We start from the raw sequence: 18,588 nt of genomic DNA, 5'->3' as shown, positions 1-18,588 counted from the left end.
ACCGAATCCCCAGCTGTATCAAGTGCACACGCTGCTGTGGTGAGCGGGAAACACGATACATGAAGGCGACGGACGAAACACTCACGAAATAAAGTATCAAATAAATATGCTTGAAAGTGAGGTTTTTAAATTACACAAGGACATAAGACTTTTCCCTTTATCCTAGAGGAAGAGTATTGGCCGTACTAGAGGTTATATTAGTAAAAAATCGGAAGAAGTAAAAATAAATCGGAAAACCAGAAGACAAGTTAAAAACCAGAAAGTTTCCGGGAAAATCGGAAGGGTTGGCAGGTATGAGTTAGCATAATTTCAGTTTTTTCAAATGAAATTTTCAAACCAATATTTTGAGCTATTTCCTGTAAAGATTTTATCTGTTGTTTTGTTTCTTGAATATCATTGGCCAGAACAGCTAGATCATCAGCAAACCCTAGACAGTTCAAATGTATGTTATCCTTCTGGGTTCCAATTTTTATATGTTTTGAGTTGTTCTTGTACCATTCCCTCATAACGTACTCTAGTGCTCAGTTAAAAAGAAGAGGTGACAATTCATCACCCTGTCTTAAACCAGTTGTTACCAAGAATGGTTCAGAAAATTCTCCTCTGACTTAATTTTAGAAATAATATTAGTCAGAGTAAGTTCAATCAATTTGATTAGCTTTGGGTGAAGTCTGAAATGTCTTAAAATTTTTAATAATGATTGTCTGTGGATGGAGCGTAAGCTTTCTTGAAATCTATAAATGTTGTTGAAAGGGGCTTGTTTAGTTTTCTGTAATATGCTATGACTAGCTTCAAAGTTATTATTTGTTCAGAGCAGTTTCTCCGAAGCCTCCCTGGTATTCACCTAACTCGTTATCAAGTTGTTCTTTAATCTGATTATATAGTATCTTAGAGAAAATCTTATAGGTGCAGTCAAGGACGGAAATACCTCTATAGTTGCCTGGATTACTTCTTTCACCTTTCTTATGAATTGGATTAATTATAGCTGTTCTCCATTGTTCTGGGAATTTTTCTGATATTCAAATCTTCTGTAATATGAGGATTGGGGCAAAAGTCATGGCAACTATTTCTTTTCTTGTAGATATGTGAACGGATCACAAACGTATATGTGTCGTGTGGAAGTTCTGCATGCATAGTGTGTATACAGAACAACAGATGGCTCTGTGATAGCTGGTAGTAGTGCAGCGAGGGCTGTGAAATCAGTCAATTGGTGAGTGTCGCGCGAGATGGAAGTAACCCATGTTGAGCAGCGCGCTTACATCAAAATGGCAGTTTTCCGAAGGAGAAATGGAATGTTACAGTGAATTAGTGGAAGCCCTTGGGAATAATGTCCTACCATACCGTACAGTAGCATGGTGGGTAGGAAAGTTTCAGCAAGGATGTGTGTCAACCAGTGATGAGCAACGTTCGGTACGACCTGTCAGTGTGCGGACCGACGTGGCACTTGCCGTCATCGAGCAGCTCCTAGATGAAGACAGATGATGGACACTACTGGAGTTAGAGAAGGCAAGTGGCATAGAGAAACGCACCGTCCACAGGATATTGCATAATGAGTTGCATGTGCGCAAAATCGCATCGCGGTGGGTACTGCATGCATTGACGGAAGTTCAAAGGTGGGTGCGCTATGCAATATGCTCCGACCACCTTGCACACTGGCAACAGGACGGCGATCAATTCTTGTCACGAATAATCCCCATCGATGAATTTTGGGCCAGGGCATACGAACCAGAACTGAAACGTCAGTCCACGGAGTGGCGACATGCTGGATCACTATAGAGGCAGAAGGTCCGTCAGAATCCTTCCCGAGTCAAATTGATAGTGACTGTCGCGTATGACGTCAGGGTGTCATTGCTTGCCACTTTGTTCCACATGGCAGAACAATGACCATACAGTACTACAGGGACTTCCTGGTGCAACAGGTACGATGTGGTGTTCGGGAGAAACGTCAGGATCTTGTGGACATTGCAATAATCCTGCATGACAGTGCAAAACCACATAAGGCAGAGTGTGTAGGGCAGCTACTGCAAATTTGGGGATGGGAAGAATTGGAGCACCCACCGTACTCTCCCGACATTTCGACCTGTGACTTTGATCTCATTCGAAAGATGAAGGAACCACTACGTGGTAGGTGGTTTGCAATACGAGAGGATATTGCTAACGCTGTGCGCCAACAGGTGACCCGATTCACACATGGTGTGGCAATGCTGAGGCAGATGGTATTCAGCTCCTCCCACATCGCTGGCAGCGTGTGGTGTCAGTAGCAGGGGACCACTTTGAGGGTCTTTATGCCCAGGTTTGTCATGTCAACTTTATGTGTACTGTGTTGTCATTCTTTTGCACCGGGAAGGCCATATTGCCCTGTATACTACCGTAATAAATTAGTGTGTTACGATATTTCAGTGCTATTCATTGTCCACACATGTAGTTAACACCTTGTCCTTTCGTCTGTATATGTCACATTTTCCAACTGGACTAGTATCTTCAAGAAAAAAATAGTTGCCATGATTTTTGCCCCAACCCTCGTATCATATGGAGGGATGTCTGAGTTGCACTGTCAGCATATTTCCACATCTCTGCAAAATAATAATTATTATGACGTTCACACGAACATCTCAAGAACCACCTGACTAAAGACTTTTATGACACCATCGAACACCATTATTGTCAAAAAACAGGATTTTATTAATCACATAGATGATTTATTTTAACTTTTCTCTCATAACACGACATGAGTCTTAATACATTTATAGGCTTAGATTCCTCAAGCTAATGTACCATATACGTGTGCATAAGTCTACACATCAAGATCAAAAAAGACTTTTAACAGAACGGATGATATTAAAAAGTCTTGCTCGTCTAGGACATTTAAAACAGCCTACCGTAAATTCCTCCCAGAGTACATACAGTTGACTCGAATGAATGTAAGAGTGAATGACGTGTGAATGAAACCAAAAACGACGTACTAGATTTAAGTTCTTAGGCTATCCCATTTACGTTCTTACTACTCTCATTTAAGGCTATAGACTGTTCACAGAAATAGACTACATAGTAACATCGATTTTAGTACACTTAGATCATAACATACTAATATTCAGTTAATTTATTCTAGCCTTATATTTGAATTTTTCCTTTAAGCTAGTTGTAGATATATTCTTTAGGTTATAAGTTGATTTTTTTCTTGTTATTATCCACTCTCTATTTATCCTATAATTTTTCATCAGTAGTAACCTTAATTAATTGTATTATTGTAATTCCTTATCTGACTTAAATATCTCAATAACAGTAATTGATTACAATGATATTTTAGATTAATACCGTAAAAATAAAAAAAATTGTATGTGGTTAAGTGTAAGAGAGGGCCAAGGGCCCTAACTTTGCCACTTAATAAAGACACAAATAAATAAATAAATAAATAAATAAATAAATAAATAAATAAATAAATAAATAAATAAATAAATAAATAAATAAATAAATAAATAAATAAATAAATAAATAAATAAATAAATAAATAAATAAATAATGCACCTCATTTATAATTCAAGTTTTTGTGCCAAACTTTTGTCATATTTATTTTAACTTAACATAGCTACTGTACATTTCCTGTTATGTGTTTTTATATTGATTTTAGGAATTTGAAACTTGTACCTTTTGTATCACTGGCTGAAGATGACACAAGACTTGTTGTCCAAACTAGTACCATCTATTTGTGAACGACATGGGATGTAATTCACATCAAAACTATTTGTACTGAAAAAGGTGGAACCAAAATATACCTATTTTTACTGTATTTATTCGAAGGTGACAGTGGTCGAAGTTCCATTGGTAGTTCTGATGACTTTGAATCATGACTGATTTGTATATTAAACTAGTTTTACTTTTCATTGTTGTACTTTTAGTGTTTTTATTACTTGTAAAGTGTTTTAAATCAGCAATCTTGTGACACATTTGCAGAAATAAAAAAATTGATAAGTAAAAATGTGATCCAAATTTTGTTGTTAGAAATTCAAGTGCGCGGGTCTTATTTGGTGGCGGGTGGTATTCGGGATTATACAGTACGTCAAAATATATTGACACAATACCTCTGGACAGGTTTCATCTGATATTTGTACATCCTCTACATTCCCAGGGAGCCAAACAGCATTCCGACAGTTTGGAAATCCCATGCAAGAAATGTATTTGCCACGATTCTCCTTCCTTGTTCTCAGTACCATATCTAAGCCACAGGCAGGGCATTTGAGGACATTTGGAGGTACTTCTTCCTGTAATACTGGATTGTCAGCAGGAGGCTGCTGAGCTCTCTCCTCCAAGTACTTGCCAAGTGCTTCATCAATTTTGCTTGCCTGTTGACAGTTCAAACAAAGTAAAAGGATAAATGAGAAAACTTTAAATAATTATACTGTATTTTCCAAACTATGAGCAAAAATCAAAATATAGTTAGGTAGTTCAGTTCTTGTCTACTATAAATAGAACTTAAACCTCCCCATACTGTGCTAATTTAAAGACCTCTCATTTTATACCTTAAACCAACAAGACATTAAACAATACAGTACAATCATTATTAAATTAATTTATGATTGCAGTTAAGTCAGATGCCATTACTGTTACTTACAGCACTAGTTGGAACCAGGTTGGGTGAAGAGTGGGACAAAACCATGAGAAAAACTAAAGGAAGAAACATCATGCAACTCTGTACCACCTAAGCTACAAAATACGTAGTTCAAGTCTGTTATTGCATACAATAGCTGAGTTGACTGCAACATTAGCTCTACAGTAAGTACCTTAACCAATAGAGTAAGATGGTCAGTGATCAGAGCAATTCTTAATCTGCAGCATCTCAGCAGGTGAAATATGAACGTCAAATATTGCCCCTCAGTCTTCTAAGCCACCTCACTTTTGGTTGTTCTCTTGGCTTATTGTCTAGCACCATGATGTTTATTGACGTTTCTGCAACCGAGTTATTTCTGCCGTACAAAACATGTCATACTTCCTCAGTCATGATTCTTACATTATCTCTTCAGTTGAAGTGACACCAAAGTTCTTTTTTATGTAATCATTTGGTACTCATTCCAATTTTATAAAGCCAAGGGACCATCTCAGCATCTTCAGCTCTATGGTATAGAAAGTCTGCTCATGTTTGTTGATGACCTATCTACACTCTTATCCATACAATACCACAGGTCTAATTACTGTTCTATACACACTGATGTACAGAGATATTTTCTCAACAAATAATACCACAATGAATTGACATTATTACACCTAAGCAGAGCTGGAACAACCTCAAACTTCTTGAACAGTGTCAGAATCTATTAAATGGAAACAGAGAAGGTATACAGTGGACACCATCGTTAGGTGGGACAAACTTTGATGAACAAAAATAAGAAAAGATGATGATGAGACAGCAGTGAAGTTTTAAGTTTGGACGTTTGTGTGAACCGGGCTTTCAAAGCTACTTTGAAACAGCTCTACACTGAGTGGATGGTGCCTGTCGGCAATTACTCACTGACACCAACTGAAACGACCTGAAGTGCAACTACTATGAAAATGAATGAAGACTGCATGAGATCACATCTCCAACGACTTGGTGAGGAAACGTTTCAAGAAATGTGGAATTTCGAATTCTATACAATATTAACACAATGTTTCCTGCAATAGTCCTATATATTTTGCCAAGTAAAAACCTAAAATAACACTAGAATTAAAATGGTACAATTTTGGCAATTAACATGTTGCTACAGAAATGGGGGATAGTAGTTCCTTTACATAAAAAGAAACGAACAAAAAGGACTAAACAGTAACAGATGAACTATTACAATAATAACAACCACTTGTATTAGCAAATTACTGTAAAAGACACTGTCACAATAAAAGAAACTGTATGAACTTACCTGTTCCAGTGCTAATCGGAAGACTTCCTTGTATTTAGCTAACTGCTCAGCTAAGACAACTTTGGGGTCCTTGGTACCCTCGCATATTCTCTTGAGGTCTGCTTCCAACTCTGCCCGCAGATTTGGTTTAGACATTGGAAAACCCATGTTATCATACCCTTCAACAAGACCCATTCCCAGATGGCCAGGTACAAAGAATTTTTCATTTTCAAGTCCCACATAAAGCCGAGTCTTGATAGTTTCAATGTGGTCGGCATGAGTAGCATCAGTTCCTAAAATACAAAAGATATGCATATACAGGTAGATGACTAAAGATGACTAACAAACTGGAACAAAGCAACAATCTTCACAAAATCACAACTCTTACATTAATCAAGAGAGGGTCAGAAAAATGAAAATAGAAACCAGGTATATATATATATGTAAATTACCCGCACTTCAGTTCAAGAAAGGCTCTCAGGATCCTACCCCAAATCATTATAAAGCATAAAGTGAAGTGAAGAGAAGTAAAGCCATCTCCACATAGACAATGAAGGCCCTTGAAGGAGAGGAAGGTAAAGGCTTAGGCTTTCACCATTTGTAATCTCCCCACTAAGTAGGACAGAGTGGTTAGCTTACGCTTGGCCATCTTACCCCTAGGAATTAAGCTCTTACTCACTGCCAGTGTAGGATGAGTGAACCCTAGGCCTATATGTCTCTCCAGAAAGTGAAATTTCATTCCAAAAATGTTTAGTTGGCCGACAGAGACTCAAAACCACATCCTTCTGGTGAACTGAGCATGCCTTCACTGTCTCGCTTAGGCAGCCGAGAACATCTTCTGCTGCTTGAAATTTGTTTCCTATGTAAATGTTTAGGCATAAATTAATTACTGTATGTTTGTATTGACACTTGTCATCAACAACATACCATTTGTGTACAGCAAGCCAATAAAGAGTGGTGACATTTAAGTCAACTGTCAGTTAATTCCCTTGGAAGGCTGAAAATAACTCACTTAGAGGAAGAATCGCCAATGATGTTTCTAGTTTTTGATGATGTAAATTATACGAATAAATTTCATCCAAAACAATCTGTTTGAATGATTTGTAAAACAGTACATCCTGCAACTGCAAGATAGTTAAACTTCAAGTGTTCTACTTGGCAACACTGTGAGACATAGAATGAAACAAACTAAACAACAAATAGCTTGTAACATTTATTGGTATCGGTAGGGTTGTGTGCTTTTTCTTTCTATTAAAATAAAGTGTATTTCTCAGAGTCGGTTTCAGTCATGTGTATTGTGTATTTATAGTACAATATTTTCAAAGCAGTTTAACATTATAACACAGGTATAAAAACTGGCATTCTAAACAAAATTTAACTCTATAAAGTCCACCTATTCAATACAAATTGTTGCCATTTAATAAATAGTATGTCTAAAATGCTACAAAATAGGACGTTTTGATCTAGCCTAGAGGTCATCTTCAGCTTAAAATAACACAAGGATGAAAAATATGTATAAAAACAGTGATACACAAAAAAACTTAAATGAGATAAAATACAATCAGCAATTGCAATAAAAATCCATGTTTAGAAATGTTCATTGCTTCAATCTTGTTGTAAGATGAATCTAGTTGTAACAGGTGTGGATTCAACCGTGTTTACCACAACTGTTGATTGGCTGGAGGAAAACTTTAAAATTATGAAGACTGTCAAATGCTATCTGTTTGCCACGCTTCTGGAACAGAGTAAAGTTTTGAGATGCGTAAATATCTTCATGGAGAATAAAAATGTAACCAGGATCTAAAAGTGAAATAAAAACGCAGAGTGTGAAAACAAAAAAATATATAGTTGAAATAAAAGTTAATACGAAGAGTCCCAAACGTTACTCGCTTCCTCTTTCCTGCAGCTCTGAGCTTGTATAGTTCAAGTTGGGTCGGTGTTGGTCTTCGCACTGATTGGGGATCGCTCTGAGATGTATGGGTTAGAGAAAACAGTGAGTGAAGGGAGGGAGAGTGAGTAGAAGGATGTGAGAACGGACCTGTAATGCGTGTTGTGACAGACTTGATTGTAGTTGCTTCAGATTTTTTTCAAATATTGTGTCAACCTAGATGTTCACTTTTTCTTCAATTTCTCTTAGATGGGATTAGATTTTTGATCAAGGTTTATGTAAATTTAAAAAAAAATGTTTAGTGAAGTTCCCTTTCTAGTTATACATAGGATATCTAAATCTTTATCTATAGTGGAGAATGAGTAATTGTAATCTTTCATGTGCTCACTCATAGGAGAAAATCTCCTGTATTTAGCTGCATTAAAATGTTCTTTGTAGCAGATGAGAAAATTCCTCCCAGTCTGTCCAACGTAATTAGCGTCGCACTGGTTACACTTCAACTTGTAGACCCCTGATTGCAAATGTTCATTAGATTTGTTGAGTGTGTTCATATTATAAAAAGGTTTGGAAGTAGTGTAGCCGGCCCCGTGGTGTAGGGGTAGCATGCCTGCCTCTTACCCGGAGGCCCCGGGTTCGATTCCCGGCCAGGTCAGGGATTTTTACCTGGACCTGAGGGCTGGTTCGAGGTCCACTCAGCCTACGTGATTACAATTGAGGAGCTATCTGACGGTGAGATAGCGGCCCCGGTCTAGAATGCCAAGAATAAAGGCCAAGAGGATTCGTTGTGCTGACCACACAACACCTCGCAATCTGCAGGCCTTCGGGCTGAGCAGTGGTCGCTTGGTAGGCCAAGGCCCTTCAAGGGCTGTAGTGCCATGGGGCTTGGTTTGGTTTGGTTTTTTGGAAGTAGTGTTATTAGTTCTAAAAGTGGCGCTGGTACAGATTATTACTATTGAAAACTGTGACAAGGTCAGTCTTGTCTTTTTTTCATTTTTTAAGTGTGGTGAGGCCTTTTTGTGAGAGCCGGGGTGCAGTGAATCCTGTCTAATCATGTTAGCTGCCTGGCTGGGTTTTCTGAAGATTTTAAAATTTAGATGCTTGTCGCTTCTCCTAATTTTGAAATCTAAAATATTTAAAGATCTATCTGTTTCAGATTCAACTGTAAATTCTATGTAAGGGTCACAAGTATTTAGCTTATTAAGGAGGGTTGTGCTGTCAGTGATACGTTGGTCAATGGTCGTGAAAATATCATCTACGTATCTCGACCATACCTTATTAATTGTTGAGTATCTTCATTTTTTCCAAATTATCTATGTAAATTTCTGCCAAAATTCCAGAAATAGGGATCCCATAGAAAGTCCTTTCTGCAGATAAATTGTGTTATTAAACGTAAAATAATTATTACTGAGAACGAACTTTAGAATATGCACAAATTCTTCTATTTCAAGTTTACTTAAAAGGTTGTGTTTATGTTATCTTTAACTAGTTTAATGGTTTCAATTATGGGAATGTTAGTGTACATATTCGTGATATCAAAACAGTGCATAGTGTGATTTGGATTTTTAAGTTTCTTTGTGAGGTTACTGAATTCTACAGAATTTTTGACAGAAGTTCTGCTGGAAAATGTATAATATTTAGCCAAGAATGTTTATATAAACCGAGAAACATTGTAAGTAGGACTACTTTTGACATTAGTGATTGGCCTGATGGTCTTATGAATCTTTGGTAAAGCTCTAACAGTGGGGAGTTTTGTATTCATTAAAGTAAACTTGGAAATTTGTTGTTCATTGAAAAGGGCTACAGTGTTATTCAAAATTCCTCTAAGTTTTTTTCTGAATTTTATTGGTGGGATCTTTAGTTATGGCAGTGAAACTCTTATCGGAAAAGAAAAGTTCTGTTTTACTGATGTAATCATTCTTATTCATCAGGACTGTGGTGTTTACCTTATCTGCCTTTGTAACTATTGCATCATCATTTTTATTTCAATTTTACAGTGTGTTTCGGTGGGATGCTACGTTTTTCCACGTTTTTCTATGAACGAATTCTGCAGTTTTTTCCTTATTTCATATCTAATTTTGTCTTGTTTCTCATAAGGTAATTTACTGATGGCCAATTCCGATTCTGCTACGGTGTTCATTATGTTGCTTTGGTTGAGGATGTTAGCCCAGTTATGTTTTTTCTTTTTTTTTTTTTTTGCTAGGGGCTTTACGTCACACCGACACAGATAGGTCTTATGGCGACGATGGGATAGGAAAGGCCTAGGAGTTGGAAGGAAGCGGCCATGGCCTTAATTAAGGTACAGCCCCAGCATTTGCCTGGTGTGAAAATGGGAAACCACAGAAAACCATCTTCAGGGCTGCCGATAGTGGAATTCGAACCTACTATCTCCCGGATGCAAGCTCACAGCAGCGCGCCTCTATGCGCACGGCCAACTCGCCCAGTCGGTTATGTTTTGGTCCCTTGTTGAGGATCTCTACCTGTATCTCATTCAAATATAAATTTGTGAGATTCATAACTGGTGAATGAAATTCATGGTTGACTTGTTGCTCATGTTGGGGAGTATGAACGTTATTTGAAAAGGATGCTGAGTTGTTGGCTTTCAAGTTTATTAGTTTTTTGTTCAAAGTATCGTGTTTTTCTAAATGATCGAAGATAGTCTCAGATTAATATGCTTTTGAAAAGAATCCCATTGCAATGGGGCCAAGGAAAGAGGAGCCACTAAATGAGCGTCATACAATTTTGCATTGAGACAAAGATTTCTTTGACTTTTGATTGTTTTCTTTGTTCCCTACTTATACTTTTGCGTTTGTTGAGATTGGCATTTGAGAATTTTGGGGTTAAGTTAACTCAGATACATTGTTTTAAAAAGAATATCTTTGCCGATTTTTGCAACTTTGATTTTAATATCTGAAAACAAATTTGCTTTTTTATATGCCTGGTTAGCATTATTATTACAAGTAATGAACTTCATTTCAGTTCTGTATTGACTATAAATATCTAGGATAAAATTCTAAACAGAATTTAATTGTATAAAGTTCACGTATTCAATACAAATTATTGCCATTTAATAAAGGGTCTGTCTAAAATGCTACATAGTAGGACATGTTTCGACCTAGCGTAGAGGTCATCTTCAGCTTAAAATAACACAAGGATGAAAAACGTGCATAAAAACAGTAATACATCAAAAATGTAAATGAGATAAAATACAACCAGCAATTGCAATAAAAATCCATGTTTAGAATGAATGAATGAATTTTTTGAAGTGGTGCCAAGTATCGAAAGACGAATAAAAAAAAGACAGACTAGACTCGACAAGACTCGTATTTTAGTGGTAAAAGCAAAAGTGAAGAGTGTAGACCAGAAATTTTGGGTGAAATCAGTAAAGACAATTTGGAAGAATATGCACTACCCATAAATGCTACATGATCTAAAGCAGTGGATTCAGCAATTTGTGTCCCTAGTAACGACTTGGGAATATTTGTTAAAACATAAAATAAACTGGAATGAAGATGCTGACTTCTCTTAATCCTTGAGGTAATATTATGATGGAACACTGCTGCAGCAAAAAACTATTCCAAAGGGTTTTAGTGATGGAGAAATTGTCAACCATGAATATCTTGTTTATTCTCCTAGCCAAGGATCATTGTTTTGTGTCCCTTGCAAATTATTCAGCGGTACAGCTTGGTTTGCAACATTTGGTTTTAATGATTGGAGCCATGCAGATGTGTGAATGAGTGAACAAGAAAACTCTTAACATTCACCGAGACTGTACGTTAAATCTGACCTGAGGCGAACAGAATAGACAGAACAGAATGTAGAATGTGCCTCTAGACAATGTTTTAATACCATATATCAGGACCAAATGAAGATTTTCACCTAAACATACTTGTGGCTGATTATGTTCACAGATTAAACGAAACATGCACTACTAATTTACGAATTTGCTTAAGGCAAAATATATTGTATGATTAGGTGGAACAATTGCTGTTGATTTATCCATTTATGTTATACATTGATACAGACAATGAGATTGATTGTTTGTAACATCTATGTTAGTGCGACATAAAGCAAATAGTAAAAAAAGAATGTTCCAGTAGTGGACTTCCTGTTCTGTGTCTTTTTTTTTAATGCTACAATCCTATTATACATTTTATTGTATTCAAAGTGCTAAGATGTCATACCCGCCTTCCTTACGAGTTAAAAATATATTTTTTCTTCAAAATGCCCTGTTTACACCTTTGTGACACATAATAATACTGTTAGTACTATGTTCAAAAGAGACAGCAGAAGAAGTTCTGGGAACAAAACGTAGGAGAAAAATAAGGAAGGAATGGGTAACTGAAGAAATGTTGGACAAAATGGAAGAAAGGAGAAAATGGAAAAACACAAACATTCAAGAAGGAAAAAGATGTATAGAAAATTAAATAATGAATTAAGAAGGGAGACTGAATGTGCTAAAGAAAAGTGGATCAAAGAAACCAGCAGCAAAATTGAACTGTTGGAAAGTGAAGGTAAATATGACATGATGTACAAAAGAAGCTATGGAATTAACATTCAAGGATAAAAGGAATGGAAGTGGAATGACTGAGATTGAAACATTGGATGGACAGTTAGTGAGCCTGAAAAAGTTAGGAATGATGGAAAGAGTACATAGAATGGTTATACGATTGGAACAGCAGACCAGATGAGAGTAGTATAAATTTGGAGAAGGAAAATGACATAAATGAAAATCAGATTGGTTTCAGTATATCAGAAGAGGAAATAGAAGCAACTATACAGAAATAAATGGTAAGGCAGTTGGTGTAAATGAAATACCAGTTAAACTACTCAAAGTACTGCAGGGGAAAGGAAAAGATATATTTGTAAAACTTAGTCAAGAAATATACTTAAAAGGGAAATGGCCAAAAGATTTTCTGGAAAATATAATAGTACCAATAGAAAAAAGGAAAAATAGTAAGAAATGTGAAGAACACAGGGCACTAAGTTTAATTTCTCATGCAGCTAAAATACTATTAAGAGCAATAAACAGAAGGATTTACAGTCAAATGGAGAATTATATTGGTGAAGAACAATATGGATTTAGGCATGGAGTAGGCACAAGGGATGCCATTGGTTTATTGAAAGTCTCAAGGAATTATATTACAACCAAACAGCAAGAGTGAGAATAAGGGAGAGGTATTAGACAGGGCTGCTGCTTTTCACCAACTGTGTTTAATATTTACTTGGAGGAAATTATTTGTGATTGTTTGGATGGTAAAAGAGGTATCAACATCAGAGGTAAGAGAACTGAATGCATTAAGATTTGCTGATTATATGGCAGTAATAGCTGAAAATGTGAAGGACCTCTGCAAAATGCTGAGAGAATTAAACAAAGTATGAAGAGTATGGAATGAACATAAACGAAAAGAAAACTAAATTCATGATAGTTGGAAGTAAAGGTGAAAAGTGACAATCAAGATAGGGGGAGAAATTATTGAACAGGTGAATAAGTTTTTTTTAAGTATCTTGGAAGAATTGTGACTGAAGACCTTCACTCTATAACAGACATAAAAACATGAAATGCCTTAGCCAAAGAAAGCTTCAACAAGAAGAAGAAAACTGTTTTGTGGCCCACTAGAGTAAGATCGGAAGAAGAGACTTGCAAGGGGTTACGTATGGAGTATACCTCTATATGGCACTGAAACTTGGACATTAAAGAAGGAAGAACAGAAGAATAGAGGCATATGAGATGTGGATTTGGAGAAGAATTGAAGGAGTAAGCTGGGAAGATAGAGTATCAAATGAGGAAGTTCTGAAGAGAGTGGGAGAAGTGAGGAGCATGCTGAATGTAATTCAAAAAAGGAAGAAAAATTGGATAGGGCATAATCTAAGACATAATACTTTACTATGAGTAGCAATGGAAGGGATGATAAAAGGAAAACGAGGAAGGGGAAGGAGACGATATCAGTTATTAGACAGCATTAGAAAAAGAAAGGAAGATTGTGCAGAAGTAAAGAAAAGGGCACAAGATCGAGAGATATGGAGGTCACAGCCATGACTGGACCTGCCGGATGGCAGAACAACCTATGATGATGCTATGTTCAAACAAGGTCTACTTGCTAGTGCTCAGCAGTGCTATGTCCCTACTTGAAAAATTAAAAAGAAAATATTGATAATTTTAACTTAAATTCACTAGAATTACACCTCAAGTGCATCATGCTTCATAAAACATCAGTGTAATAGCACAAAAGAACAATGAACGGTAATAAAATATCAATTTGAAATCTTGTTTTGCTATTACCCACAAATTACTAAAAGTGGACATAGAACTAGTGTGCTTTAAGGTATTGAATAAAAATGAATGTTTCTCTGTTTGTTTATCCTTTATGGACTCAAAAACTATTGGACTGATTTTGCTGAAAATTTCACAATTTGTTCTTATTAATCCTGAGAGTGTTTAGGAAGTGGTAGCAACTCTAGAGGTGAGGGTGAGAGGGGGTGAGATATAAAAATAATCAAAAATAGTGTCAAATTCATAGCTTTTGGTGTCGTTGAGATGAATAGTGATACTCCAGACGTTGTTTAAGTTCAAGTTCAGCCCCAATCAGCCTGGGGGCAAGAAGGGGTGAAAAAAGAAAATTCCCAAAGTGACCAAGATTATGGATGTACGGGTATATGTTTCAGCACAGCTCTCAACCAAACTTGGTACACACAAACTTACTATTTGGAAAACAGACTGTGATGGCAAGATATCCCTAGAACCCCAAGGGGAGGGGGTAAAATATAAAAACTAAAAACAACCAACATTAGTGTCGAATACATAGTTTTTAGGGTCGCTGAAATGAATCGCAACATTCTGGATGTCGTTCAAGTCCAAGCTCAGTCCCAGTCAAAAAGAGGGTTAGAAGGAGTGAAAATGAATGTCCAAAATGACCGAGATTATGAATGTATATGATCCAGCATAGATCTCTAGACCGAACTTGGTATACATACGACTTACTATTTCAAAAAAGTACTAAGGCGGTAAGACACCCCTAGCATTCGTAGGGTTGGGGGAACGGGGTAAGGGGTGACATACAGAAATAATAAAGAACTGCTAATATTGTAAATAATAAAATAATGTTATTTGCTTTACATTCCACTAACTATTTTTACAATTTTCGGAAACGCCGAGGTACCACAATTTAGTCCCGCAGGACTCATATCTGAGAGACACTCCTAGGTATGTTCTCTACAGGTTACAAATCTGTGGTACTAAGGTAGAACCAGACATGTCAAAGAACTTGATTTTTAGGGAGGTGCTTTTAACAAAGAATTTCCACATGGAAATTTTTTTAAAATACAAAAATACCTGTTCAATACTGTTCAACTATTTAGTTATAAAAATAGTCAATTTAATCTTAAATTACGACATGTTCTGGTCCTTGTATGGACCATCTTCAGCTAACGTCAACAGTACAAGATACAATTAAAAAAGTACAAAAACATTTAAATAAAAAATAAAACACATGTATACATTTAAAAAGTCTTATAAAATAATTATTGCATCTAAAAAGGATTTAAAAACTAATTTCTTTGGTGTTCTTTGAAATGCATAATAAATAAAGTACAAAGACAGCTAAATTAAACATTTTTAATAATAATGTTTTTTGCTTTACGTCCCACTAACTACTTTTACGGTTTTCGGAGACGCTGAGGTGCCAGAATTTAGTCCCACAGGAGTTCTTTCACGTGCCAGTAAATCTACCAACACGAGGCTGATGTATTTGAGCACCTTCAAATACCACCGGACTGAGCCAGGATTGAACCTGCCAAGTTGGGGTCAGAAGGCCAGCGCCTCAAACTGTCTGAGCCACTCAGCCCGCCAAAAATTAAAAATTAAACACATACTCTTAATTAAAATCATACTCATCACAAAATCTACCATATAGGCATTAAAACTGAAAATTCAATTTTATTTTTTTTTTGGACATATTGGATTCTGTCTTAGTACACAAGAACCTTGTTTATTTGGCCTTCATTAATCCGGTTTATCCTGATCGAAAATAATAAAAATTTACTTTAACTTGTAAAGTATTTTTTACCTCTCTAAAGAACTAGAGAAACTGGGACTACTCACCTAATGTATGGCAACCCTGAGAGAAAAGTCTCTGGCCCTCCAGGTTGGGGGTTACATTTAGGGTTAACGGCTCTATTGCGTAAAAAAAAAAGTTGTTACAAACATCTCACGTTTGCCTCGGGTGAATAAGAATGGATATCGAAATATGGCGACCCTGCAATGGAAATCGGCTTTATGAATAGGAACTTGGAATGTAAGAACCCTGTATTAACCTGGATCCTTCAAAATCCTCAGTCAACAGTTGGAAAGGTATAGAGTGGGAATTGCTGCAATTCAAGAGACTAGATTATTAGGTAATGGTATACAAGACATGGAGTAGTATACACTTTCTAAGAGTGGTAAAGAAACTGGACCCCACAAATTTGGTACTACATTTTGTGTCCAAAATTCACTAGTATCGTCAGTGCTGTCCTTTGAACATGTGAATGAAAGACTATGCTATTTGAGGGTACATTCTAAATAGTTTAACATATCACTGGTAAAATGCCATGCCCCCACAAACGACAAGGATGATCACGTTTTTTTTAAATAAGGATTTAGAACTGTGGAATAAATCACCCACACATGATATCAAAATGATTTGGGGTGATTTCAATGCAAAAGTTGGAAAGCAAGAAATTTTTGTGCCAACAATAGGAAGGGAAAGTCTGCATGACAAAAGCAATGATAATGCCATTAGACTAATCAATTTTGCTACATCCACAAACATGACTGTGCGGAGTACCACCTTCCCACATAAACAAATACACAAGGAAACTTGGTATTCGTGTGACAGTAAGACTGCCAATCAGATAGATCACGTCATTGTCATCATCACTATTTTCCAACTCCAGTTTCCTGGGTGTGGTGTACAACCGCTCGGCATCTCCTTCTGTCTTCATACATCTTCTGTTCTAGTACATCCTCACATTTGTGTCCTCTCCCCTCCACATCTGAGCTTACAGTCTCCATCCAATGTTTTCTTGGTCTTCCCTGTGGTCTTCTTCCTATGAGATTAAGGTCAAAATATTTTCTGGCAGGTCTTTCCCTGTTCATTCACATCATATGCCCATACCACTGAAGTCTGCATTTCTTTATGACACTGGTAATAGGAAACTCGATACCAGCTACTTTCCTATTCCCTTCATTTCTGATCTTGTTCTTTCTGGTAGTTTGGTTCACGATTCTAATGAATCTCATTTCAGTTACTTGAATTTTACTGAAGTCTTCGTATAGTAGGGTGCATGTCTCTAAACCGTACATGGGGATTAGTACGAAGTAAGTGTGGTACATGATTGTTTTCACTTTTTGTGGTATTTTGCAGTCCCAGAGAAGATTTCTCACCTGACTGTAGAAGTCTGATGCTTTCTGTGTCTTGCTGAGTATTTCCTACCTAACAGTGTTGTCTTCGAGATTGTGCTTCCGAGGTACTTGAAGTGGGAAGCTGATTCGATTTTTACTCCTTCCAGAAATATATTTGAGCTTGTTCCTTCCCTGTTGATGGTCATTTCCACTGTCTTTGTTTTGCTCACCCTTGGTCCAAAATTTTTTAATGTATTGGTCCATTCGTTAAGTTTCTTCTGAACTTCAGCTTCTCTCTCTCCCCATAAAAGCACATCATCAGCAAATACCAGGGTGTTTGGTTCACTGTCCATTTTCTTGATAGATTTGATGATCTTGTCCATTACTATTAAGAACAGGAGTGGTGATAGAACACTTCCTTGTTGGACACCTCTCTTTGTTTCAAACCATTTTGATCGTCCATTGCCTATCTGGACACAACTGTAGCACTTCTGGTATAGCATCTTGACTTTGTTCATTAAATACTTTGGCACCTTTAGGTCTTACAGACATTCCCATATCTTGTTTCGAGGAACACATCATATGTTTTTTCAATGTCCACAAATGCAATCTCAAGATTTCTTCGTATTCCCAGTACTTTTCTGTCAGTATTTTTACTGCAAAGACTTCGACCTTTCCTGAACCCGAGTTGTTCTTCCTCAAGCAAAGGTTCGACTATCTTCCTTAAGAACCAAGGGTATTGATACGACCAACATGTGACCACTAACATTTCAGAATTAAGCACGCCTCATTTCTATGATCTTTTCCAGCAGCTTCAGTGTGTGTGACAACAGCGTGATGCCTCTGTAACTTTCACATTTCCGTCAGTTGCCCTTTTTGAACAGTGGGATGATGACTCACTTACGCCAATCTTCTGGGGTTTTGTTTCTTTCCCAAATCACTGATAACACTCTATATAGCCAATTCAAGCCTGGGCCGCTGACCTTCGATGTTAGGCCCCTTAAAACAACAAGCATCATCACAAGCATCAATTCAAGCCTGGTATTCCAGCTACCTTTATCATGCTTGAGCTGAGATCATCAAAGCCTGGGGACTTCCCATTTCACATGCTCTTTAGTGCTGTTTCTACCTAAAGGCATGTTAATGAGTATTTGTAATTTTTGGCTTCTTCTACACTACAGTCATTGGTGGTGGTGCTGCCCCCATCTCCATTTAACAGCATATTGAAGTTCTTCTTCATTTCATCCCTGATCCCTTCCTCTGTTCGTATTAAGTTACCATCATCTGTTTCCAGTGCAAGGATGTTTATATATTCATTTCTCTTACTGTTTACTATTTTGTATAGTAGTTTCCTACTTCCTTGACAGTTTTCCTCTATCTTTATAGTACAGTCATCCCAGACCTTTTCCTTTTCTTCCTGGATCAGTTCTTTTACAGCCAGTTTCATTTTCTGGTAT

At 36.9% G+C, this 18,588-nt stretch overlaps 1 protein-coding gene across 1 annotated transcript in view; it reads right to left on the bottom strand.

The window, feature by feature from the left end:
* Top3alpha (topoisomerase 3-alpha) overlaps positions 1-18,588 on the bottom strand; it is a gene marked incomplete at its 3' end in the record, with an annotated part of 217,121 nt that overhangs the window by 79,994 nt on the left and 118,539 nt on the right. The window contains exons 11-12 of the mRNA XM_067138868.2: positions 5,886-6,157; positions 4,077-4,337 (exon numbers count right to left, since the gene is read on the bottom strand). Coding sequence (XP_066994969.2) covers positions 4,077-4,337; positions 5,886-6,157 — 533 coding nt within the window. The remainder of the gene's footprint in view (positions 1-4,076; positions 4,338-5,885; positions 6,158-18,588) is intronic.

The sequence above is a fragment of the Anabrus simplex genome, chromosome 1, assembly GCF_040414725.1.
Source record: "Anabrus simplex isolate iqAnaSimp1 chromosome 1, ASM4041472v1, whole genome shotgun sequence".
Classification (NCBI taxonomy): Eukaryota; Metazoa; Arthropoda; class Insecta; order Orthoptera; family Tettigoniidae; genus Anabrus; species Anabrus simplex.
The sequence above is the reverse complement of the archived record's forward strand: the minus strand, read 5'-3'. Positions and strand labels throughout refer to the sequence as shown.